At 37.7% G+C, this 22888-nt stretch overlaps 1 protein-coding gene across 1 annotated transcript in view; it reads left to right on the top strand.

Annotated features, from left to right (window-relative positions):
* COL9A1 (collagen type IX alpha 1 chain) overlaps window positions 1-22888 on the top strand; it is a 65086-nt gene that overhangs the window by 38772 nt on the left and 3426 nt on the right. The window contains exons 26-36 of the mRNA XM_042820097.1: window positions 1045-1089; window positions 1842-1895; window positions 2000-2053; window positions 9217-9270; window positions 10044-10115; window positions 13519-13554; window positions 13665-13709; window positions 15580-15612; window positions 17523-17669; window positions 18118-18172; window positions 20535-20723. Coding sequence (XP_042676031.1) covers window positions 1045-1089; window positions 1842-1895; window positions 2000-2053; window positions 9217-9270; window positions 10044-10115; window positions 13519-13554; window positions 13665-13709; window positions 15580-15612; window positions 17523-17669; window positions 18118-18172; window positions 20535-20723 — 784 coding nt within the window. The remainder of the gene's footprint in view (window positions 1-1044; window positions 1090-1841; window positions 1896-1999; window positions 2054-9216; window positions 9271-10043; window positions 10116-13518; window positions 13555-13664; window positions 13710-15579; window positions 15613-17522; window positions 17670-18117; window positions 18173-20534; window positions 20724-22888) is intronic.

Genomic DNA, 22888 nt, shown 5'->3' with positions numbered 1-22888 from the left:
GGGGAGCCTATTCCAGTGGTTAACAACCCTTTCTGTAAAGAAGTTTTTCCTGATATCCAACCTAAACTTACCCTGGCACAACTTGAGGCCATTTCCCCTCATCCTGTAACCAGTGAGAAGAGACCAACCCCACTCTTGCTGTAAGCACCTTTTGAGGTATTGAAAGAGACCAATAAGGTCTCCCTTTAGCTTCCTCTTCCCCAGACTAAACAGCCCCAGTTCCTTTAGTCACTCCTGATAGGGCATGTTCTCCAGGTACTACATAAGCCTCATTACCCTTCTTTGGACAACTCTTTTAGGGCACACAGCTTTCCAGAGTGAGCTGGAAGAGCTAACCTGCTAGTTTAGCATCCCCCCAGTGAATAATCACCTTATTTTTGTATTCTGCTGGGCCAGAATATCTAGAATGCATGACATGTTTTTCTCCAAAGAAATATTTTCCAGTGTGCATCCCTGTAACGTGGTTGTAGGGATTAGAAGTGTTTTTGGACTATTTTTGAAGATGCTCCTCTTATTTTAACTGATTATGCTTGAAAACTGTGGCAGTTGTCAGAAGCCAGATAGCATAATGTTTCAATCAAGTTTCTATCTGAGTAATTGCTATGAGTACATAGTGAAACAGATGTATTAAAACAGAATTGGAAGTTGATTTGTAAAATGATGAGAGCTTTTCAGTTTGGAAGAAAATTTGGTGAAAGCATACGAGCTCTTTCTCAAGTGAGGAGGGTATGAAACATACACAAGAAGTATCTGTTAGACTCTCCACCTCTAGTATTAGGTCACCACGGTGAAAAACTATTTCTAATCTAAGCCAGAAAATAATAATGACTCCTCACTATTCCATGCTAGTTTTTGCCAATTTATGAAGTTCCCCTTGACAGTTACTCTCTGAACAGGAAGAATTCAACCTTGTCCATCGTTGGATAATAGTGCTTTGATATAAAGAAAAAGTATTAGGAATACATCAATACCAGTACCAATTATTTAACACCATTTCAAATTCCCTTAACAACAAGTAAACACTTCAAATTTTATTTCCTTTAGGGTTTACCAGGCTCTCCGGGTATGAAAGGGATTCCTGGCCCAAAGGTAAATCATATTGAGCATTTACTTTCTTATAACGCTGTAATTGCGTTTATAAAGTTTTAAAGTACTCAGTTAAATTTTCATCGTGATAAGTGACAAACTTTTAGCTAGAAGAATTAGGTAGATTCTTTTGTAATCTGTAGTTTCATGTTTTTTGATTATTCTTTTATTTTGTATGGTTGTGATGATTCCTAGTAGTAAAAAGGCCAATTCCTTTTAAATCATTGCTGGAGGATATGTATGACAGGGGTAGCTCAGAGCAGTTTGTAATGAGGAATCTCGTAAGTATATTTATAGCTGCAATAAGTTGATTGAATTACAGATATTGTGATTGTGTCTATTAAAAAATGGCAACACCAATTCCAATTTTGCTTTAAAAAATCATATGATTGAGAGTATAAAATGTTTTAGATCAAAAAGTTTCAGTCAGTTTTTAGCAAATGAGAATGAAAACTAGACTAAGACCTGAATTTCAACTGAAATTACAAGGGGTTCTATTATCCATTTGTGATTTGAGAGCAACTAGCAGCTCTATTTGGCAATTGTCAGTACAAATACAACAAAATAAGAAAATAATCTGTCTTCTGAAAAATTATACAGAAGGCATCATGTGAAAGTTAAACTAAAACCAAAGTAAAGGGGAAAGTTAAAAATTAATAAATACTGCTTTTTATATTATATATATATATTATATTTTATATATATATATATTTATATAATAAGCTCAAAGCTTATTCTTGTCTTTTGTCCAACAGGGTAATAGAGGTCCTCCTGGAGTGCCAGGTGTGATGGGAAATTCTGGCAAACCGGTAAGACCACTGAACTTATTCAAGAGATCTAGAAAAATGAAAATCTTGCATTATGTAAAGAACTGTTTTTCAAATTTGTTGCATCATTCCTATCCCCAAAACAGGGTGAGCAGGGACCAGAGGGAGAAGCAGGTCCAACAGGACCCCGGGGACCACCAGTAAGTATTGAATACATTTCTAACTGAGTGTATTTAGTACTGTAGTGTCCCAAATTACTGTTGGTGCACCTAACCACCAGTTACAGATATTACTCAGTTCAAGTGATAATTTTTAAAGTAAATTCTATTTTTTTTTTAACTTTGACCTATACCAGGTGGATGGGCATTGTCCTGCAGAGAAATCCATAAACAGCTGTCTCAGAACTATTTTTGGCTTTGATGATAAATCCAATTCTAAACCTTTGCTTACATTCTTCTGGTCTCTCTTCAGCTAGAATGGATTATTTTTTCTTCAGAGTTTCTGATATGGTGCTAAATTTTTGGCTTGAGAAAAACAATGCTGCTAACACACCAGTGTTTATAGTTTCTGCTTAGCAGTGTTGTACAGATCCAAGGTCATTCTCAGTGAATGGCCCAAGGAGTTTGGAGGGAACAGAATTAGGACAGCTGATTTAAACTTGCCAAAGAGATATTATATACCATATGACATAACATGGAAGGAGCTTTGAAGGGAATGGGAATGTGTATTGCTCTCTTCCACTGTTTGGGGGCAAGCTGGGCACTGGTTGGTTTTGATGAGCAATTGCTTGTGCATCACTTGTTACATACATTTTTAAGAATAAATGTATAAATTTATATAAATATATACATATAAGTGTGTATGTGTGTGTATATGTATGTATAGATATATGTACATGTAGCTATATAACTGTTATCCTTTTCTTTTTCTCTATCTTTGTAAATAGTTTTATCTCAACCCACAAGTTCTTTTTTTCCTGATTCTCTCCCCTATCCCTATGAAAGGGAGGAGTGAGTAAATGACTGTGTGGTGCTGAGGCATCTGCTGGTTTAAACCACAACAAACTGTGTTTTTAAATAGGCTGAGCTAAAGACTGAACAGACGGAATGAGGGTGGCTTGTGACAGAAAACTAGAATTGAACTGCTGTTCTTTCACTGGAACTGTCAACTTCCACCACTGGCATTAAACATTGTATGCATTAGCTATGGGTAGATCACTTACCTTTTTATTTGACTGTTACAGCTATAAAAGTCAAATGCTGACACTATGTTACAAGATGATGAAATTCGGACCAACGATTCAGAATGTGGCTGTTGTTGTTGCTATTACCTATTTTTAGTGCAAATAACATGAACAGCGAGGCACAATGTGGAGGAAGGCTAGTTGCCTGTCCTCCCTTGTAAAGAAAATGACTGGTAACTTCTTTGGCCCTTTGTGTTGACTGGCATGACATGGCTTATCTTCATACTGCTGTAATCTCTAAACACCAACCCACTCATATTCAAGAGCGGGCTACATGCTCTCATTTTGCATGCTGGAAATAATCTCTTGCCTGTGTTCCCAAGACTATTCCTGGGCATTGTCTAGGAAAGTGTGAAGTGGCTTGAGCCAAACAGTTTGTCATCGATGATGATGGGATGCTGCTTGGGCCTGTGCCTTGGCCCTGTGCTTGGCCCTTTCTGGTTTGCATTATGAATGAAACAGATGTGAAGTATAGCATTTATCTCTACTTAGAAACACTTGTGTTTTACTGGCATGGATTAAAGTCACATGAGGCTGTTCTAACTTTTCTGTTAATCTTCCTGTGGAGGATGAAGGAATCAGGGATTCAAAGAAAACTTTGATATAGCAAAATTCAATCTCACTGCACTGACAAGACTCACAAAGTTCGGGGCCCTATAAGCTATTGCTTTTCAGGTTTCTCTCTTATCACTGATATTATAGGAATACTTTCCTGGAATCTGCTGAGCTTCTGGTATTGTATGTAGGTGATTTATTCTTGCAGTTGTAGGAGTATCCTCATACATGGTTTAGGGAATTACTATCTGGGATGTATTTGTAAGAGTATTTCATGTCTGAGAAGTATGTTTTCTGAATTAACTCTTTTGTGTCTTTAAAAATGCAGTAACAGTTTTGGTTTTCTTCTATTTTCTTCTATCTTTGCTAATGCAAATAATAATTTATGTGCCAATTCATGAGACCGCATGGATTTTAGACTGAATCTTTGCATGAATGTTGCTGTGCCCACATTTACTTAGGAGAGGTATATAAAGGGGATTATAGAAGTATGTGCTCACTAGAGTGGAATACAGTATCTCAAGCTACACATATCTCCAACTCATAAACATTTAATTTTGCTGTTTGTGTTTAAAAGTGTTGCATATACTCAATTCTTTTAAATTCTTCTTCAGCTAGTATTTTGTATACTTGTAACAGGAATAAGAATTATAACTGAATCAGGCCAAAGTAATTGCCCACTCTGATAATGCAAGGTAATCTGCTGAACTATGCTTTTAATCCTCTCAATGTGAACATGAATTTACAAAATCAGCAGTCCATACAAACAGGAGCTGACATGCAAGGTTAATTATTTCTAACCCTGTAGTCAGACAAAAACACCTAATGCAGATTAAATACAATGAAGTTTCTGTTTATATCTCTAGAGACCAGCAAGACATCTGGATAACTTACCATCACTTTCTCTGTCATTACAAAGTGCATTTGTTTCAGAAAATGTGAACATCTGAGCGAAGTCATAGAAACTAAAACTTTTAGTCATATAAAAAGGAGAAAGAAACTGCATTACTGACTGTAATGCAAATTTGCATATAGAGCACTAAGTAATATTCTACTCATCTGTAGTTCCTTTGAAGTTAAAAAGAGCCTTGAATCCCCCTTCCAAGTACAAGCGATGTATTGCTAGGATAGCTTTGTTTGGGCATAGAGGAAAGACATCTCTTCAATGCAGAAAACTGAAACAAGGGTTTTTTGTTCAGGAAGAACAAAATGTTGGATTATTGAATCTCATTAAGGTCTGGTCCAAGTTGAGTTTGTATTTATTTTTAGTGCAGAATAAAAACTATTTTCTCTTCCTTCTGCAGTAAGTATATGTAGTAAGTGTATTTAAGCCTCTGCTTCAAGGACTCTGCCCTTATATTTCTATGTTAAAAAAAAATAAAATCTATCAGCTCAATAATTCTGCACCCTGTCTTTTCTGAGTTTAGAAAACTGGAAACTTTGAAAATAAGCTCGTAAAAGCTTTTATAATTACTCTAAGGAGACGATTTTTCTTGTGAATATTTTTGTAATTTTTCAGATTTTGAAATTTACTCACAACTTCGAAGTTTGCCAATTTCTGACCAGTTTCATTCCCAAACACTTTCAAAGCCCGAGGATTTTATGGTTCCTCTTCCAGTGTTTTTCCCATCCTTTTCCTTCCTATTTCAAATTATTCTCTGTAATGGTCACCTCAGTTCATTTCTTTCTCCTTTACCCTTTGCTCCATTTCACTCTTGCTAGTAGAATACTCTGGTAGAAGTCTAGAAAGGATGGACTTCTTCCTCAGAGTTGGAAAACTCTTAATATTTTGCAGGTTATGGAGAGGAGCTTCTGTTAATTTCTGTAGTGCTGCATGGTAGCAGCCATGTAGGGATCCTCCTCGTGCTCTCACTTCACTTACCTCTGTTCTCTGTTTCATTACTGCAACACATTACTGAGGAATGACAGTGTGGCTGTTGGTTTCTGAATGGCCAGTGCTCTGATGTGGAGGTCTTTGGGGTAGTAACAAGGCTGAGTGCTAAAGCAGACTGCAAACTGGTATCTAGAGTATAGGGAAATATGTCTGTGTTGATGTTATATTAAAACTTTGCTTGGCTATTCTGATTCAGCTGCTTGCAAAAGACAACTTTTTGAGAGAAAATTTAATTTCAACATAATGGAGCTTTAAACTTTCATCAGTGACTCAGTTTGTGGGGAAAATATAGTACTTCTCTACTGTTTTCAAAATACTCTGGCCAAAGCCTTGCTATCTCAGTGTGGCTTTCATTATTAAGCAACTGTTGTAATACAATCAAAATGTCAAAATTTTGTCCTTTTGCAAGTCTTTAAACATTTCCAATTTCATAGAGAAGATATTAAATCACAGTAAACAAGGTAGGTAGATCTAACAAAAAATAAGAAAACTCACATTGGGAAATCCTTACCTGACTACTAACAACTTTCCTTAGAAGAAAAATGCTTTCGGAAGTAGCATTTTAGTCAATCTTTCCTTTTCCTAGGAAAAATTAAATTAGCAACTGAGAGGGGAAAAGAAGTTTTATATTGTTTCTTTAGTTTCATATTAATCAGTTCAGCAAAACAGAGGAAGAACTGGAGAAATATGGACATTTTGCCTTTGTTTCTAAATCAAATTCCACTCAAACTGTTTGTCAGTTAGCTTTTTTTCATTCATGTTATAGTAGCCAATCCAAGTAATTACCAAATTCATTTCTGATTTCAATTTTTCTAAGCCAGTTATCCTGGCAGGTGGCCTGAAGGAAGCAAATCTCAAACATCAGTGTGTCATTCCTAATCAGTGGGATATAGCCAAGCTTCCCGAGCTGCTTAAATACCTCTTTTTTTTTTTTTTTTTTTCCTTATTTGTTGAGATGTAGTAAGATTTAATTTGTCATGTTTTTGTTTACAGGAAATACTGGCACCTCCTCCCCTCTCCCCTTTCTCATCCTTTGTTTCTCTTCAGCTATTTAACCTTTAAATCACTTATATTAGGAAAATATGAATCCCATCCTATAGTTGTGAAGTGAAAAGAGAGCTTGAACCACTTCATTTCAGTACTTGCTGAGTAAACTGAGCAGAACATTGCTGCATATGCAGACAAACATATGTGTTTTTGCAAAAGTATGTCTAATGTGATGTGTATTTTCCTAACGTTAGCAGCAGAGTTTGAATGTCTAGCTTCATAAAATTTTATACCATACCTGCTAATGAGAGAATTTTGAGTGTGAGTTAGAGTGAATACTCGGACTGCTTGGGTTGACTTACTCTCTGGAGATGCTTTTGTTTCTCTGTTCATTAAGCAGCTTAGAAAATGGCTTGATTTGATGCTGAAATGTTGAATGACCTAAATGTAGATGAGAATACTCTTCTAAACATCTTAGATTACTTTCAACTTAATCATTTTCCAAGTCTTAAACAATATTTGTCTTTGTCTGACCTATTCTGAAATGTGTTTTTCATTATCTTAACAATTATAATTAAAATCTGGTATTACTGGGCATGTTTTGTACATATAATTTCAGTGGTGTTTCACAAGTGGTGAGTCATAATTTATATTTAAGGAAGTTAACATTGCATGGTTTAAACTGCACAGTCAAAAGAGCAATGTAGATTTCCATCCTGCCAGATACACTTTGTTACAAGTAAACCTAAGGCAGTATATTACTGCAACTATACCACTCTGGAAGCATTCAGGGCCAGGCTGGATGGGACTTTGGGCAACCTCTTTCCTACTTGAAGGGTGGTTGTGGTGATGTGGGGGGTTCAGCCTCTTGCCAGTTCTCCCAGGTAACTAGTGATAGAACAAGGGGATTGGCCTCAAATTACACTGTGAGGGGAGGAAGGGGTTCTGGCTGGATATTAGGAAAAATTTCTTCTCTGAAAGAGTGGTCAGGTGCTGGAATGGGTTGCCCAGGGTGGTGATGGAGTCACTGCTCCTGGAGATGTTCAAGAAACATTTACATGTTGTACTAAGGGACATGGTTTAGTGGGGAATTATTGGTGGTAGGTGGACAGTTGGGTGAGATCTTGGGTGTCTTTTCCAGTTTTGGTAATTCTATGATTCAATGAAAAGGTCTTTGAGAATCTCAATTCAGGGCCATTTCAGTCAGATGTAGTAACTTGGAAGAAGCTTTACAGTATTAAGTTCTGCCATAGACTGGGGTAATTCCTGCTTGTTCTTTAGTTTACAGTTCTCTTTTTCTATTAAATACATCACCTGCAGATTCTCCAATGCTGGCCCTTGATTTGTCATAATCTGTCCTTACAGACATAATGTCAACATTTAAGAGAAACATGCCATTAACTATGTGCTATTCATTTGCATTGTGATTTTCTGTTCTTCTTTACCATTTCAGAATAACACTGTTGTTTGGGGAAGTACCTACAGTGTCTGTTTAACAAAGGATTTTTTACATTTAATGCAGAATGAAAGATTTGGTTGTATTCTTTTTGATCTGCGGAAACTTTGATGTGCTTAAGACATTTATTATGAGTGAAATCCTATCGAAGGAAGATTTTGTTTTATGGCTGTATAGCATTCAGACATGGTGGTATGACATACACAAGGAGAAAATTTTTAATAGCGATTGTATTTTTCATCCTTCTCTTCCCTGCATCAGTAATGTAATAGGGTTCTGGGTCAGACATGTACTACTGAGCTATGTGATTAAAAAACAGATTTTCAAAAGTGCATTTTCTGAGTAGTAAAATGAAGGTGGTTTGAGGGGCTTTTTTCTTTCTTTTTTCTTTCTTTTGTCCTTCTTTTTTTTAAGAAAAACAAAACAAAACAAAACTTGAAAAGGCTTCTAGAAACTGTACAAAAAGTACTTGAAAAGGATAGTGACTTTAGCGTGATAGGATATTTTGGAGGAGAAGAATGGAAGTCTGTCTGTGTTCCGTTCTCTGATCTCTCCAGGATACCCAATTACTTCTGGAATTGCAGGGTTCAATTCTTCATTTATGACCTGGGGTAAAACACATTTTTAAGTTCGCCACCTCCTCCTATTGCTTAGTATGTCACAATATTTTTCTCATTATTAAGAAAGTAATTATATTTGAAATTATGCATTGTACACATTACTAAAATTCTTAGATCTGCTTTTATTCAGTTTTCTAAGCTATATAGCAGGCTATCTACCTGCATACCTAATAACTTTTATTCTTCATATTTTATGATCTTAAATTATACATTATGCTTTTATAGCAAGTACTACTCATATACTTGCTATACTACAAGTACTACTGTCCTTGTGAGATATGTGCATTCCTAACAGGTAACTTTCATGGGCAGACCCACGAAGGATACTCTATTGTGAATAATTACTCATCAGAATTAATTAGGTGAATCATCTAAAGCTAACTAAATATTGTGTGCCGTTGTAACAATAATTTTTGCATTTTTCAGTCTTTCAGTATTTGTAATGCACTTGATTTTTATTTTTATTTTTGCAGTAATAAACATAAATCTTGATTAAAGCCAACTACTAGGCAGTATAACTCACTAAACATTGAGAAAATAATCATGGTGTATTCTGTGTTTGCCAGAACTATTTTGAGAGGTAACAATGTCCTTCTGTTTCCTATAAGGGGAGCAGAGGAGAGCCAGGTCCTGCAGGTCCTCCAGGTTTACCAGGGAAATGGGTAAGCAGTTTATTTCCATATTCAGTGCTTGTGCTTACTTCCAAGAGGCTGTAGTATCAACTGGAATTTCACATAACCATTCATCTATGCAGGGAGCTGAAAATAATGTTGAAAGAAGTGATGAGTTTCTTTTTCAGTCCTCTCCAACTGTGCTAGTATTAGCAAATATTGTTTTGAAGCACATGGTGATTTGTGACTTTTTCTACTACTTTGGGGAAAAAAAAAAAAAGAAAAAAAAAAGGTCTCAGTGATGTGAGAAATTGGGCAGTGCACCCCTGTGTGGTCTGTGTGCAGCTGGGGAACAGGAGCAGTGAAAGTCAGTCTTTCTGCCAACGGCTAAATGAAACTATCGAGTGGAGCAGATTATGAATGCCACCTTTTACTACTTCTCCAGCAGTATTTATACCGTAACTGTCAGAAGCAGAGCTTGGGGAGGTTTTGGCTGAAAGAGCCTGCTGTTGCAGAGGAATGCATAAATCACAGAGTGTAAGATCTTAAAAAGTATCTTTAAGGGACCCAGGCTTCAGTTGAGGGACTGAAGGGTGGAAAGCCCTGTTAGCCCTTTCTCTTATGTTTGCAATAAAATTATTATAAGATGCTGTTCAAAAGGATGCATTTTGGATCAGCTCTATTTTGATCAGATAATCATCTTCAATCAAATTGGCACTGTACTGGGAATAAGATTCTAAACCATCTCTTTGTAAAGGTATGGCTCCCAGTTGTTTATTCTAGAACAAACTGAGTAAGTTTACATCCTTAATTTGTTTTCACAGGGTCCCCAGGGTGACATAGGACTTCCTGGACTGCCAGGTCCTCCAGGCCTACCTGGTGGTAAGGGTGACCGGGTAAGAAAAGTGCTCATATACACCCCCTGGGCTTTGAGATTGGAAGTAAATAAAATAATCTGGGCATAGTTTGCAGTTTTTTTACATGAATTCATGTCTTGTTTCTTCTTTTGAATGTAGATTTGTTAGATGCTGTTTAGGGCCCATTAAATACTTTCAGATCATAAAATATGCAGGGAATTACATGACAGTACTTAAGACATTTACCTAAGATTATTAGTGTTTGTTTGCTTGTGTATTTAGAGTTTGAAACGTTTAGGGGCTTAAATCACAGTAAAAATCATTGAATCAATGGCTCAGCCAGATCTGAAATCTGTAAATCAGGCTCTCTAGCCACTAAAGAACTATGTGGAATTTCATCCAAGTTCTACAGTAGATACAGTGTCTTTTACATGTGTCTTAGGATCTGCTATAGTAATGCACTGAATAATGCAGTAACTGAGACACCTGTGTATGCAGGCACAACTACAGCATCTAAATAGCTTCAGTAGTATTTTGTTAGAAGAATTGGGCTTCAGCAAGAAGGTATCCCAATTTGTTGAACAAATGCCAATAAAGACTTCATGTAAAAACTAAAATGTCATTGATCTTCCCTTGTTAATAGGAGTCTAGAGAGGATGTAATTCATTCTTACTATTTCAAGCATCTACATCACATGAAATGAATTGCACTTCAATGTTCCTCTTACTTTCCCCTACGATCAGGGAAGCACAGAGCTCTAGTCAAGTGTTGGTATCACTGCTGCAGATATCTTTCCTTGTATGGAGGAATCCTGCCCTTGGTTTGCCCATATACAGTAAATCAGGGCTTGCAGTTGCTTTTGTCAGGTTTCTACAGCTGCTCAGGTACTTACAAATGTTTCAAGGCGGTCTGTTGTCCTTAAAGTATTTCTTCATGTGGATTTTTTTTTTTAATGTTTAGATCAGAGACATGTTTCTAGTCAAATGTAAGTTGATACAAATAACTCTTTTCTTATTAGATTGGCAATGATTCATATGTTAACCTCTTGCTGAGAGAGAATGAAAACACTTAGAGAAGCAAATATGGAAGGAATTTATTATCCGTTGCAATGCTGACAATCTCCTTCCAAAGATGCCTGTTTCTCCTCATCAGTCATATAAAGGGTCTTGACTTCTAGGGTAAAAACAGAATGTAAATGCTCTGTATGGACCCATTCAGATTTAGGCTATAGTCAGGAGATTTCTTTTATCTTACTAGCAGTTGACAGTATCTTGTTCCTGGAGTTTTGTTTTGTTTTGTTTTTGTATTCTAGGGTCAGCTTCATGCCCAGTGCAAGCATCTTAAAGTCCAGAAAGCTACCCTGCCAGTGGTCTCATTCTATAAGTGATTTTTACCTTTTTTGTTTTGAGATATGTATCAACTGAATTCACTTGTCCTTGGTTCAGTTTTTTTCTTCAGTCCCATAGAGACTGGAGCGAATATTTTGCATCAGGCTTGACATGGCAGGAGCTTTGCCAGGATGTATGCCAAATCACAAGCCTAAAGAGCGATCACACCATGCCATTCTATTATTTCTCTACCCTGTTCAACTTGCAGCTGCATCTGGTTCTGCCTATGTTAGTAAATTAAATAGTACCAGACCAAATAGATAAATAGTATGTCAAAAAATTAAGAACTTTCATATTCTGACTTCTTACCCTATTGCCTCAATTGAAATTTTGGGAGACAGTGTAATAGGTTCAGATTGTTTCAGCTGTGATTTTTATGCTTGCTGATACAAATATTACAGATCATTTTGCACGGAAACAAAAGCTTATCGCATTCTCATCATCTGTTTGCAGTTTTGTTTCTCAAAAGAAAAGTAGAGAAAAACAACACAAAGACCAGTATGTTAAGTTGGAAATCAGTGTATTTTTGTTTGAGTAATTGGAAAACCTTAATAAGGTGTGATTTTGAGAATACTTTAGACAGGATGGTTTCTATGTTGCTTGACAGAGTTTGAATGTTAAATAGGTCTGTGGTTTCCACTGCTTAGCTTAGTGCATAATTTAGTATTGGCTCTTCATCCTTGTCAACAGGAGGACAAATCTGAATTTGAGAAGTTGCAGATGTTACACCATATCCTCTGCCTGTATCTTATAGGAATTAAATGGATCTCTGAAACTGCAGAGAAAGTACTGCATCTGTCTATTTTAGGGGGAAAAAAAAAAGTACAACTTTCTGTAATTTGGAATAAAAATTTTTGAATGTTCACAGACTGCAAACAAAAGTAAGGACAGTTTGATTGTTTTTCTAACAAAATATGAATATTAACATGTTTTCAAATGGTACACTGTTCTATAGGTGAAGTACTTCCACTATAGAAAAGAAACTATTCTCAAAATGAATAAGGTCATTAATTTGATTCATGCCTGTCCAAATAGGTACATTTTAATATTTTTTACAGGACTCTAAGATAAAGACAGTTTAAAAAGAAAGGGAGAAGGGGATGGGCAGAATGTAAATTTTAAGATACAGGTAATTTGGCTTTTGTTGTGATAAAGATTCTAGAGACAGTGCTGCTCAAAAATACTGAAAATTAAATAGTAAGCAAGACAAGATTATGACAGAAACCGTGGGTGTCTGGATGTGTTTATCCCACAATACCAAGGCTCGTATGCCTTACAGTTACACAGAACACTTCAATAAGGCTGGAAAATATGATACATTTACTGGATTTTTGCTTATAACTTGAACTTTCAGAGTGGTATTGTAGCATCTGCAAGAATATCTGCCATGTGAGGGAGAGATCAGCTGCTGCTTGACAGTTAGAACCTGTACTAAGCACTGTGGCAGCGTATTGTATGTTCTATGTTCTTACTTTCCTTCAGCCTGTCACCTTAATCATCTAGGAAGATTAAAGTTCTTTCATTATCATTCTTAAAAATTTACAGCTTTAAAGGTCCACTGCATTAATGCTAGATAGTTGGAAGGACTGAAGATAATTTAGTAAGCTTTTGAACTTGCTCAACGTTTTTTTTTCTACCTGACAGTTTTTTCTACCAGCCAGGGAAGTAGCATTAGAAGTTTGGTTGTGAAGAATCTTTAATGTTTTCTGTAGCAGTGTATGGAAGTCCTGAAGGCCTGTTATCTTTCCCAGTAGATCTTACTAGTGGGCAAAGAGAACAGATCTAATTTTCCTCCTAAATGAGTATGATTTATGAAGGCACTAAAATATTCCTAACTGTGCTACTCATGATATAGTATACGATTCTGTATTGCCTGTTCTAAATGCATTCAGAAAAAGGAATTAAAAAATAGAAAACGGAGACAAAATTTGTTCTGAACAGACTGTGACCAGTTTGAAACAGCTACTTTAGCTCTACTGTAGAGAATAGAAGAAAAACGAATTAAGTCTCTGTGTTTCAGATTGTAAAATACTTTTGCATCTTTAATCTTTTAGGGTTCAGCGGGTGAACCAGGACCTAAGGGTGAGCAAGTAAGTCATGTTACAGATCCTAATACTTTCAATTTACACTGCCAAATGCTGCAGTACATAGCACTGACTAAATCTTAAGACTGATAGCATGTTTTTATTTTATCGTATAGGGTGCACCTGGATCAGAAGGAGATGCAGGAGAAAAGGGTGACTTAGTAAGACATTTTTTTTCACTGGATCTGATGTTTCTTTGTTGTTTCTCAAAACTTCAAAATATTGTTGGAGCACTTCAAACACAAGGTTTGATTGTTGGAAATACAATTTCAGTTGTGTACTAAATGGGCATCTTGTGGTGCACAGCAGTTCTATTAGTCTGATCATATATTTCAGCTGTTTTAAAGCTCTTTGAAATACACATTTTCTTGGGATCTCTTTATGTGCATACTCCAAATACTTATATATAAAATTATATATATGCATATTCATACAAATGTTTGTGTGTATGTTCATATATAAATATATATAAATTCTTGGTTTTTGAAGCAGTGAGGATGTAGAGGTAGTTTAATTCAGGTGAAGCAGGAGCACAGGTAATAATTAACCTTAATAACACAGATTTGACTGAAATGCACTGTAATTCCCTTCATCTTTGGTAACAAGCTGAAGCAACTGGCTATTAGAGGAAGATTGGTCTGAGAAGAGGCAATGGCACTGTAATACTACTGAAGAAGTGAGGCATGTTGTGAATTCACATGGGTAGTATCTGTGGCACGTGCCCTTGGGTATTTGTTTTCCTGGAGAAAGAGAAATGCACTAATACAGAGTGTATTGTCCCCTTGTGAGCCTCTACCTGAAGTAATGTGTCCAGGTCCAGGGACCCCATGGAGCTGTTGGAGCTGGTCCAGAGTAGGGCCAAGAACATAATCAGTGGGTTGGAGAACCTCCCCTACAAAGAAAGGCTGAGGGAGCTGGGCTCGTTCATCCTAAAGAAGAAAAGGATCTTGGAAGACCTTATTGCAACCTTTAAGTATTTAAAGAGAGCTTACAAGCAAAAGGGAGACTAATTTTTTGCATGGTTTGATAGTGGTAGGACTAAGGAGAATGGCTTTAAACTAAAAGAGGGGAGATTTAGATTAGATATTAGGAGGAAATTCTTTAGTCAGTGAGTGGAGAAGCACTGGAACTTGTTGCCCAGAGAGCTGTGGGTGCCCCATCCCTGAAGGCATTCGAGGCCAGGTTGAATGGGGCTCTGGGCAGCCTGACCTGGTGGTTGGCAATCCTACCCATGGCAGGGGGTTGGAACTAGATGAGCTTTAAGGCTCCTTCCAATTCAAGTCAGTCTGTGATTCTAAACTGATAACTGTCATTTCTATTTGACTTAAGACATATTAATAGACAAGGTGACCTTTCTGGCCTTTCTAAAACTACTTATTTCACCAATGCCATTTAGGAGCTGGTAGAATATAATTTTTCTGAAATATCTCCAAGGGTGATCCAATAACATCAAAGTGGAGGAATTAATGTTTCATTGATGAACAAAGATTTTGAACCAAAACGCTTTTTATTTTTCTAATTCAGAATGAAAGATGTAAACTTTTCTATAGTGAGACTGTTATTCTCAGACCAAACGTACAGGGGTTGCTGGAAGCCAGGAGCTATGTTGCTGGGAATGGAAATTTCTAGGGGTTTGATTTCCCTGTAGCACACTGAGTAGACGACTGCCTGGTTTCTGTTAATATCTTTTTGTGGCTAACAAACACAACATAGTAAAATATCTGTAATTCTGACAAATAAGCAGTACAAAGCCAGTTGTAAGAAAAATACTTTCTTTTTGTGCCATACAGACATTGTTATAAGAAACGAATCTTAGATATTATAATCTAAGATTTAAGTTTTATTTCCAAATAAATTGTAATTAATTTGAATTATTTTGAAGTGTAATTTTACATAATCAACAAGTGCCTTGGATGTTAAATATGTGAGCTTTTTTACTTATGTGGGAAAATAATGTGAAGTTTACTGCATTTGTGATGAGTGTTACAGTGGGTACTCTCTTCTAATAAAATGTGTGTTATTTTTATTTAGGGTGATATGGGATTACCAGGTGCAAAGGGATCTGTAAGTATAAAGAACTCACTGTTACAGAAATGCAGATCTGGTAGATAAAATGGACAGTGTTCTGATGAGCTCTCACAATTAAATGAAATGCGCTCCCACAGCATTTCTTCTTTCTGAATTTTGAGTACAATTATAAACATGTATAAACATGTTCTCTGTGCAGTAGAGGAGTGGTGCAGCAGGGTGCCCAGTGTAACGGCCTTTACACTGTAGAAGAGTGGCAGTAGGACTATGTTGTCTATGTGAAAGTACTTCTGGCCCTGACTCCTTAACTGCTTTCATGTGGAAGGTGAGCAGAAGCTTGTATGCCACATAAGAAAGAAAATTTGAGAGCTGAATGGGTTCTTTTATTTCGGAGTCATTGAAGAGCGGGATTATTGCAGCAGCTGACAGTTTGGGCTATAATATCAGCGAATCAGCAATTCTGCCTATGGGGAATTCAGTCTGAATGCTACAAAATGAGCTGTGCTTGTGTTCTTGGTGCCCAGTGTGCCTTAAGGGTTAAGAAAATGCATGCTAGATAGCATTTGCTGCTAGCTAACATCTTATGGGAAGGACACAAGGAAGAGATGGAGTAGGGGAGGAATCTAGTTTTCTCTCTTCACTGCATGAAACCTAGAGTGCTCATCATCCTGGTGAGCATAGGGATGAGTAAACCCGACAGCTTGCAAGACTGGGCAAGAAAGAAGTGATGGCTTTCTGGTTGTGTAGCTTTCAAAAAAGAATTTTGTTCTCATTATTACAGCAGTGGAAGTGTATTTTCATGGCCCTCTGGTGACAGGGCCTGAAGTGCAGCATAGATGGAAAGGAAATGGCTCCATCTTGTGGACTTAAGTTTTGAGGATCACTTTCAGTGGGTGGTTGCTTTGTGGTTTGTTGTTGTTGTTGTTGCTGTTGCTTTTTGTTTGTTTTTTAAATTTTCCTTTCTTTTTTTCTTCTTCTTCTTTTTTTTTTTTTTTTCTTTTTTCCCTTTTTTTTTCCTTTTTGATTGGGAGACTTGGGGAGCTGTAAATACATACAGGTTTTGTTAAAACAAACAAACAACTTTTTTTGGTTGTTTTTGTTTTCACTACTTTTGATTAAAAGTAGTACAGTAACTTCTACAGAAAGTAACAGAATTGGCCTAGGTCTCACTCTGCGTTCTATTTAATCACTTAGAATGTTTCCTGGAGCAAATGCTATACCTTATTTACTATACTGTACTTGTGTGGTGATATTAATGTAGCCATATCAAGCCCTCCATTTCCCTGGGAACGGGATGCTTGTACAAGAGTAAAACAGCTCTTTATATCCATTCCCTCAGTACAGTAAGCTGGAAGTGCATCTGTTGCAGCACTGTGCCAACAGCACTTGGAGTGAGGGTGCTCCTTTCCCTATGACAGCATAATGAAGCCTAGGCCCTCCAACCTGTGTGCTTTGAATTCTGACACATGAATGAAGCAAAAGTTTGTATTCCAAAACAGCCTGGGGCTAGATGATGCAAGATCATACTGTGGTACTCTGTGAGGAATGGCATTTGGAGCAAGAAGGGAGATGAAAAGTTTCTATTCTATAGAACATGTAATGTCCAGAGAAGTCATATATGACATGAATAAGGGCAGAAGTACAAACCAAGAGACTGTTCTGTGGTAAAAACATTGTCTTGCACGTGTTACTACAATGAAGGTTCAGTCTTTTTTTGACAGAATATCTTATTTTCCCACATCTTTTCTTGAAATGAAAGGAACTCTTTCTAATTTTATAAATTGCACAATCACTGACTCTAGATGCTTATATAAAAAAGAATCTACGCAATTCCGCACGCCAGTGGCTGTTACTTTGCATTGATGAATAGCCCTGGTCACTATTTGGATGTGTCGGAATAAATCTACCACTAGCATAGCAGTCATTTAAAATTCTTTCATTGCCAGGTTGGTAATCCTGGAGACCCTGGTTCCCGTGGGCCAGAGGGAAGTCGGGGACTGCCTGGCATGGAAGGGCCACGAGGTGCACCTGGACCACGAGGCTTGCAGGGTGAACGGGGTGCTCCAGGTCTGCCTGGTAGCCAAGGTCCAGCTGTAAGTACTGCCTTCATGTAATTGATATCTTTTTGAACTCTTAGCTGTCACTTGCACCACTCCGTTTCTCACATCAGGAGATGCATATGCATGAGAAGCTGAAAGACTACAGTAGGGTTCAAAATACACTGTACCTTGCAACAGACACGTTTAAACAAAGGAGAAATATTAGGTTTGTATATAATTAGTCCATTAAACATCAGTGTTCAGTTTACTTGTCTTTTCTTGTGCTCACCACACTCCTGTGGTGTACATGTACCATGTCTTAGACAATGGCAAATTACACACACATAGTACATACCCACCTGCCTAGTTGAATTGACTTCAGCAGAAGTAGTGCAGGGACTGGAACACCTTTTATTGAACAGCCACTGTCTTTAGCGTAAGTCATACTTTCAAAATATACTGTACTGTCAACTGTTTTTAAATTATTATATTTTAATCCTAGGGAAAAGAACCAACTGATCAACACATTAAGCAGGTCTGCATGAGAGTTATGCAAGGTAAATATGCTAAAATGTATTTGATGTTTCTTCAGCATTTATGTTACGAAACTCAACTGCTGTGGCAGCAAACAGGATTTTGCCAATTTCACCTGGAATAAATAGCCTGTCCTCAGAAGGGCATGCTGTAGAAAGTTTGTACATGTGAATGGGCTTGTTCAGGAAGAGAAGGCTGTGAGCAGATCTCATTGCAGCCTTCCAGCATTTAAGAGGGGATTATGAAAAGGAGGGCAATCAACTTTTTACAAGGGTAGATAGTGATAGGACAAGGGAGAATGGTTTTAAGCTCGAAGAGTGAAGGTTTAGGTTGGATGTCATGGGAAGCTCTTTACAGAGAGAGTGGTGAAGTGCTGAAACAGGCTGCTCAGAGAAGCTATGGATGTTCAGTTCCTGGAGGTGTTCAAGAGCAGGTTGGATGGGGCTCTGGGCAACCTGGTCTAGTGCCAGATCTGGAGGCTGTTGGCACTGACTGTAGCAAGAACATTGCAACTTGATCCTTGAGGTGCCTTCCAACCCAAGCTGTTCTATGATTCTGTGATTGTAGACTCCATCTGAGAAACTAGTGAAGGATCTGGAGCGCAAGCCTTATGAGGAGCAGTTGCAGGAGCTGGGATTATTTAGTCTGGAGAAGAGAATACTCAAGGGAGACTGTATTAGCTCTCTACAACTATCTGAAGAGAAGTTGTGGTGAGGTGGGAGTTGGCCTCTTGTCCCAGCTAACTGCTGATAGGACAAGAGCCTCAAGATGTGCCAGGGGAGGTTTGGGTTGGACGTTAGGAAACTTGTCACTTTAAAGACAACCATAAATGAAACTCAGCTCCTCAGTAAGCCTTATCCACAGATTGCTATACCTAGCCTTCCTCATTTTTCTGCTGGCCATACTTCTGTTTCAGATTCTGTTATCCCCTATTATCTTAGTATTTCTGGATTGTGGATGCAAAATAGCTTTTCTCGTCAAGTCATGCAGAATTTATAGCAAATGTCATATGGAACTGTGTGTGACTGTATCACAGAAAGTTTTTTCTAATGCATACTGGAAAGATGGATTTGGAGTCTGGAAGAAGATCTTCAAGGAAAGAGATGACAGCTCCATACTGTTGTAGAAGTAGAGTGAAAGGGGGAGGAGGAAAAGGAAATAGCTAGAGTAGGTCATCCCAAGGAATAGCAAGCTGATTTTATGCCTAATGAATGATTTGAATTCTCTTTGTCAAAAACTTCTGCTGTGTTGATTCACATGATGATGTCATCAATGTACTGCTGGTGTTCAGGAGCTTCTCTGTTTCAGTGCGGTCTGAATCAGCCCATAACAAATGGTAGGGCTGTGTTTCCACCCCTGGGGTAGTTGATTCCAGGTATACTGTATGCCTCTCCAAGTAAAAGCAAACTGTGGTCTGCACTCTGCCACCAGACTGAACAAAGCTCACTGTTGATATCAGTTATGGCATACCAGTTGGCTGTCTTTGACTTCAGTCAATATTGAAGTTCTAGCATGTCTGCTACAGTAGCACTTAACAATGATGTGACTTGATTCAAGCCATGGCAGTCCACTGTTAGCCTCCACTCTCCAATGAACTTTCACACTGGCCATATGGGACTATTGAAGGGTGAGCAAGCCTTGCTGATTGCTCCTCGGTTCTCCAGCTGGTGAATTAGCTGATGAGGAGGAATTAGGGAGTCCTGGTTGGTGCAGTGTTGCTGCCAGTGCACCACTGTAGTAGCAACTGGCGCTTGCTGTTCTTCTACTCGTATCAACCCCACGACAGAAGGCTCCTGCTGATCTGCCTTAAAATCAACATCATAAGATGATCAATTATTTACCAGATTTGAGTTCTTGAGCACGGATTTGAGGTGTGTCTTTCTTTTGAAAAATAATGCCTGAACTTACTTTACAGGCTCATTGCAATGTCAAATGACTATTCATGTGCTTTTTAGCTGTTCTTTCTTTCAAAGATGGATCTTAACAACTACTAATAAGTAATAATGAAGAGAGAGATTTGCTCTTCTTAGGGACAGCAATTGAGTAAGTTTTTTACAGATTGTTGAAAATGAAATTACAAAACTATAAGGGCATTTCTAAATAAACTGCTTACATATAAATTATTTCGGACTGCAAACATTAAAAGATGTAGCTTCAGACTGACCAGTTTCACAGTGCCTCTGCAGTTTACCACTGGTGGGTCTGAGATAGTAACTTATACGTAACATACTTTATAAATACCATTTCATATAAGGAAAGTTCTGTATTATAATCTGTCAATTTCCGTAGCAAAGAACATACATTCTTCTTTAGCAAACTAATATTTGTTTATCTCCTCATTCAGGTTCCACTTGCAGCTTAATTTTGTCCTTCTGTTCATTGCAGAACAACTCTCTCAGCTGGCAGCCAGTCTTAGGCGGCCAGAATTTGGTGCTCCAGGTCTTCCTGGCCGACCTGGACCTCCAGGTGCTCCAGGGCCTCCTGGGGAAAATGGTTTCCCAGGACAGCTTGGACCCCGTGGCTTGCCTGGCCTTAAGGGTCCTCCTGGTGAGATTGGTCGTAAAGGTCCTAAAGGTAAGAAACTCTGTAACTGGCTTTTGGTTATTGGATATTGAGAAATGCTTTCCTTGTATCTGAGGATAGTTATATATAAATGAAGTTCAACATTCTCACACGCTACCTGAATTAACATCAGACTTGGCCTTCAGAGTTTTCCGTGGTGTATAACCAAAGGTTCTCAATGCCAAAGGAAGTCTATGTGTAAACCACCCCTTATTTACTATTGACAGCTGAACAACGGTGGAAATGAAGTTTTTCTGACCAAGTTATAGAATCAACAGTTCTTGTTTATGTTATTAGATTGTCTGAGACAGAGTGTAAATCCTTTGAGCTAGAGATTTCAACATCTAATTTGAAAAAAAAAAAAAAAAAAAAAAAGTTGAACCTTGGGAATGATTCAGTTGTTTCTGTTTGTTTTTCCTTTTTTGATTACAGGTTATAGATGAACATTGTACAAGTACATGCACAAAAGACTGCATTAGGAACCTAACTTGTTTTTCTGTACCCGTCTCCTCAGTTGCCCCAGTAACTTAAGGACACATTTGCCTGGCCTCAGTAAAATTTGTTTATAGATCTGTATTTTGTTATCAAATCACTTACACAATATGGGGAAAGGAAGAGCACCTGCCTGCCTTGATCTAGAAATGAACAGCTGAATCAATTTCCTAATATTAACTGCCCTTCTCACAGAATTTTGAAGTTTTTCATGTGCTGAAAAGTTTCAGCAGTAATTCTCTTCTCCCCCACCCTCCCTCAGTCCAGTTGTGAACTTTACTTTAGCAAGAATTCCAGTCCCAAAAGCTGACAGAAATGGTCAAATCCATTCACTGCTGCTAGCCTACTTTTCTAAGTCTATCCAGTTTTTATATTACAAATGGCTGATAACAATGTGCCTCATATTTGGGCATAATACTTGAGCCATTCTTATGTTTAACAGCCTCACAGCATGTAATTCATTGGTCCTTTGTAAAAGACAACTCCGTAAGAAAATTGACTTGACTTACCTTGTGCTTCACAGAAAACATCAATTTAAGTTAATCTCTTTTGTTCCTGTCTTAGAGGGTTTATATGAATCCAAAGGGTTATACAGTACAATTTTCTGCAAAGCCTTCTGTGCACTCTGCATGTATTATTCTTTCTATTCAGCAGTGGTTTCAATTTGTTTTCCTGAAGGAAGGTTTTAGTTAAAAAATTGTATTTCAGCACTAAGCCAGTCTGTTGTTGGATTAGAACACTTACTTTTGTCTCAACTTTTGTTTGAAAGAAAAATTGGAAAAGTCTTTGAGAGAGGGAATAGAATACAAAGAAAGCAAACCTTAACTGCATTGTTGCCATAGCTCTGTTACTGTTTTATTTAATGTAGTGTCATCTATATTCATAAAAGCAACAAAAATATGGAAAATACAAAGGTGGTCTGATATGCTGAAACTGATTCAGCAGACAGCAGGCTGTACTGCAGTGGTACTTAAAAAAATATTTACAGAGCACATTAAGAAAAAACTACCAAAAAACAAGCAAAAGGCTTTGTTTCCTATCATAATTGTCATCAAACTCCAAGTTACCTTATAGTAAACCTTGAAACAAGATTGCAGACACAGAAGAGGTGTGTGCTCTCAAGCATGACAGTACTTTAAGATGCAGAACAGAAACTGTCTAGCACTTCAAACACTTGCCAACTGCCATAGTTAGATTCTTTACTATGTAAAGTATTCTTTACTTTTCTTAGTTAGATTGCACTGCTAGGCTAGTTGGGTAATTTGACAGTCCTCTTTGTGTATGTGAGGCTGTTGGCATGCTCACTTCAAAGCAGTGTAGGACTAGCACCTGGAAGAAGTATTGGGTGCTTTTTCCAGCCTCGTCGACACCAATCATTATCCACTTTCATGGTTACCTGGTAAACAGACAGTGTGGGCTGTTTAGTTCCTCCTACAGTCAGGCCATTCCATGGCACTGCCAGAGTGCGAGGCCGAGATAAGATGAGAGACAATGGTGGAGTAAGTTGTCATCAGGGGCTCTGCTGCGGCCAAATGATTGGACTAGGAGAATTAAGCTACTTGTTTTACACAGAATCCCGTTTGATACCTTGTGAAAGATACTGCAGAAAGTCTGGGATTATATTATTTATGATCTTGAGAGCTGTGTGTTTCGTGGCATGTGGCAGGAACCCTGAGAAAGATCTT

The sequence above is a fragment of the Centrocercus urophasianus genome, unplaced genomic scaffold (genome assembly GCF_019232065.1).
Source record: "Centrocercus urophasianus isolate 14NV4802_14NV808 unplaced genomic scaffold, USGS_Curo_1.0 seq_10, whole genome shotgun sequence".
Taxonomy (NCBI): Eukaryota; Metazoa; Chordata; class Aves; order Galliformes; family Phasianidae; genus Centrocercus; species Centrocercus urophasianus.
This window is presented reverse-complemented; position numbering and strand designations above follow the sequence as displayed.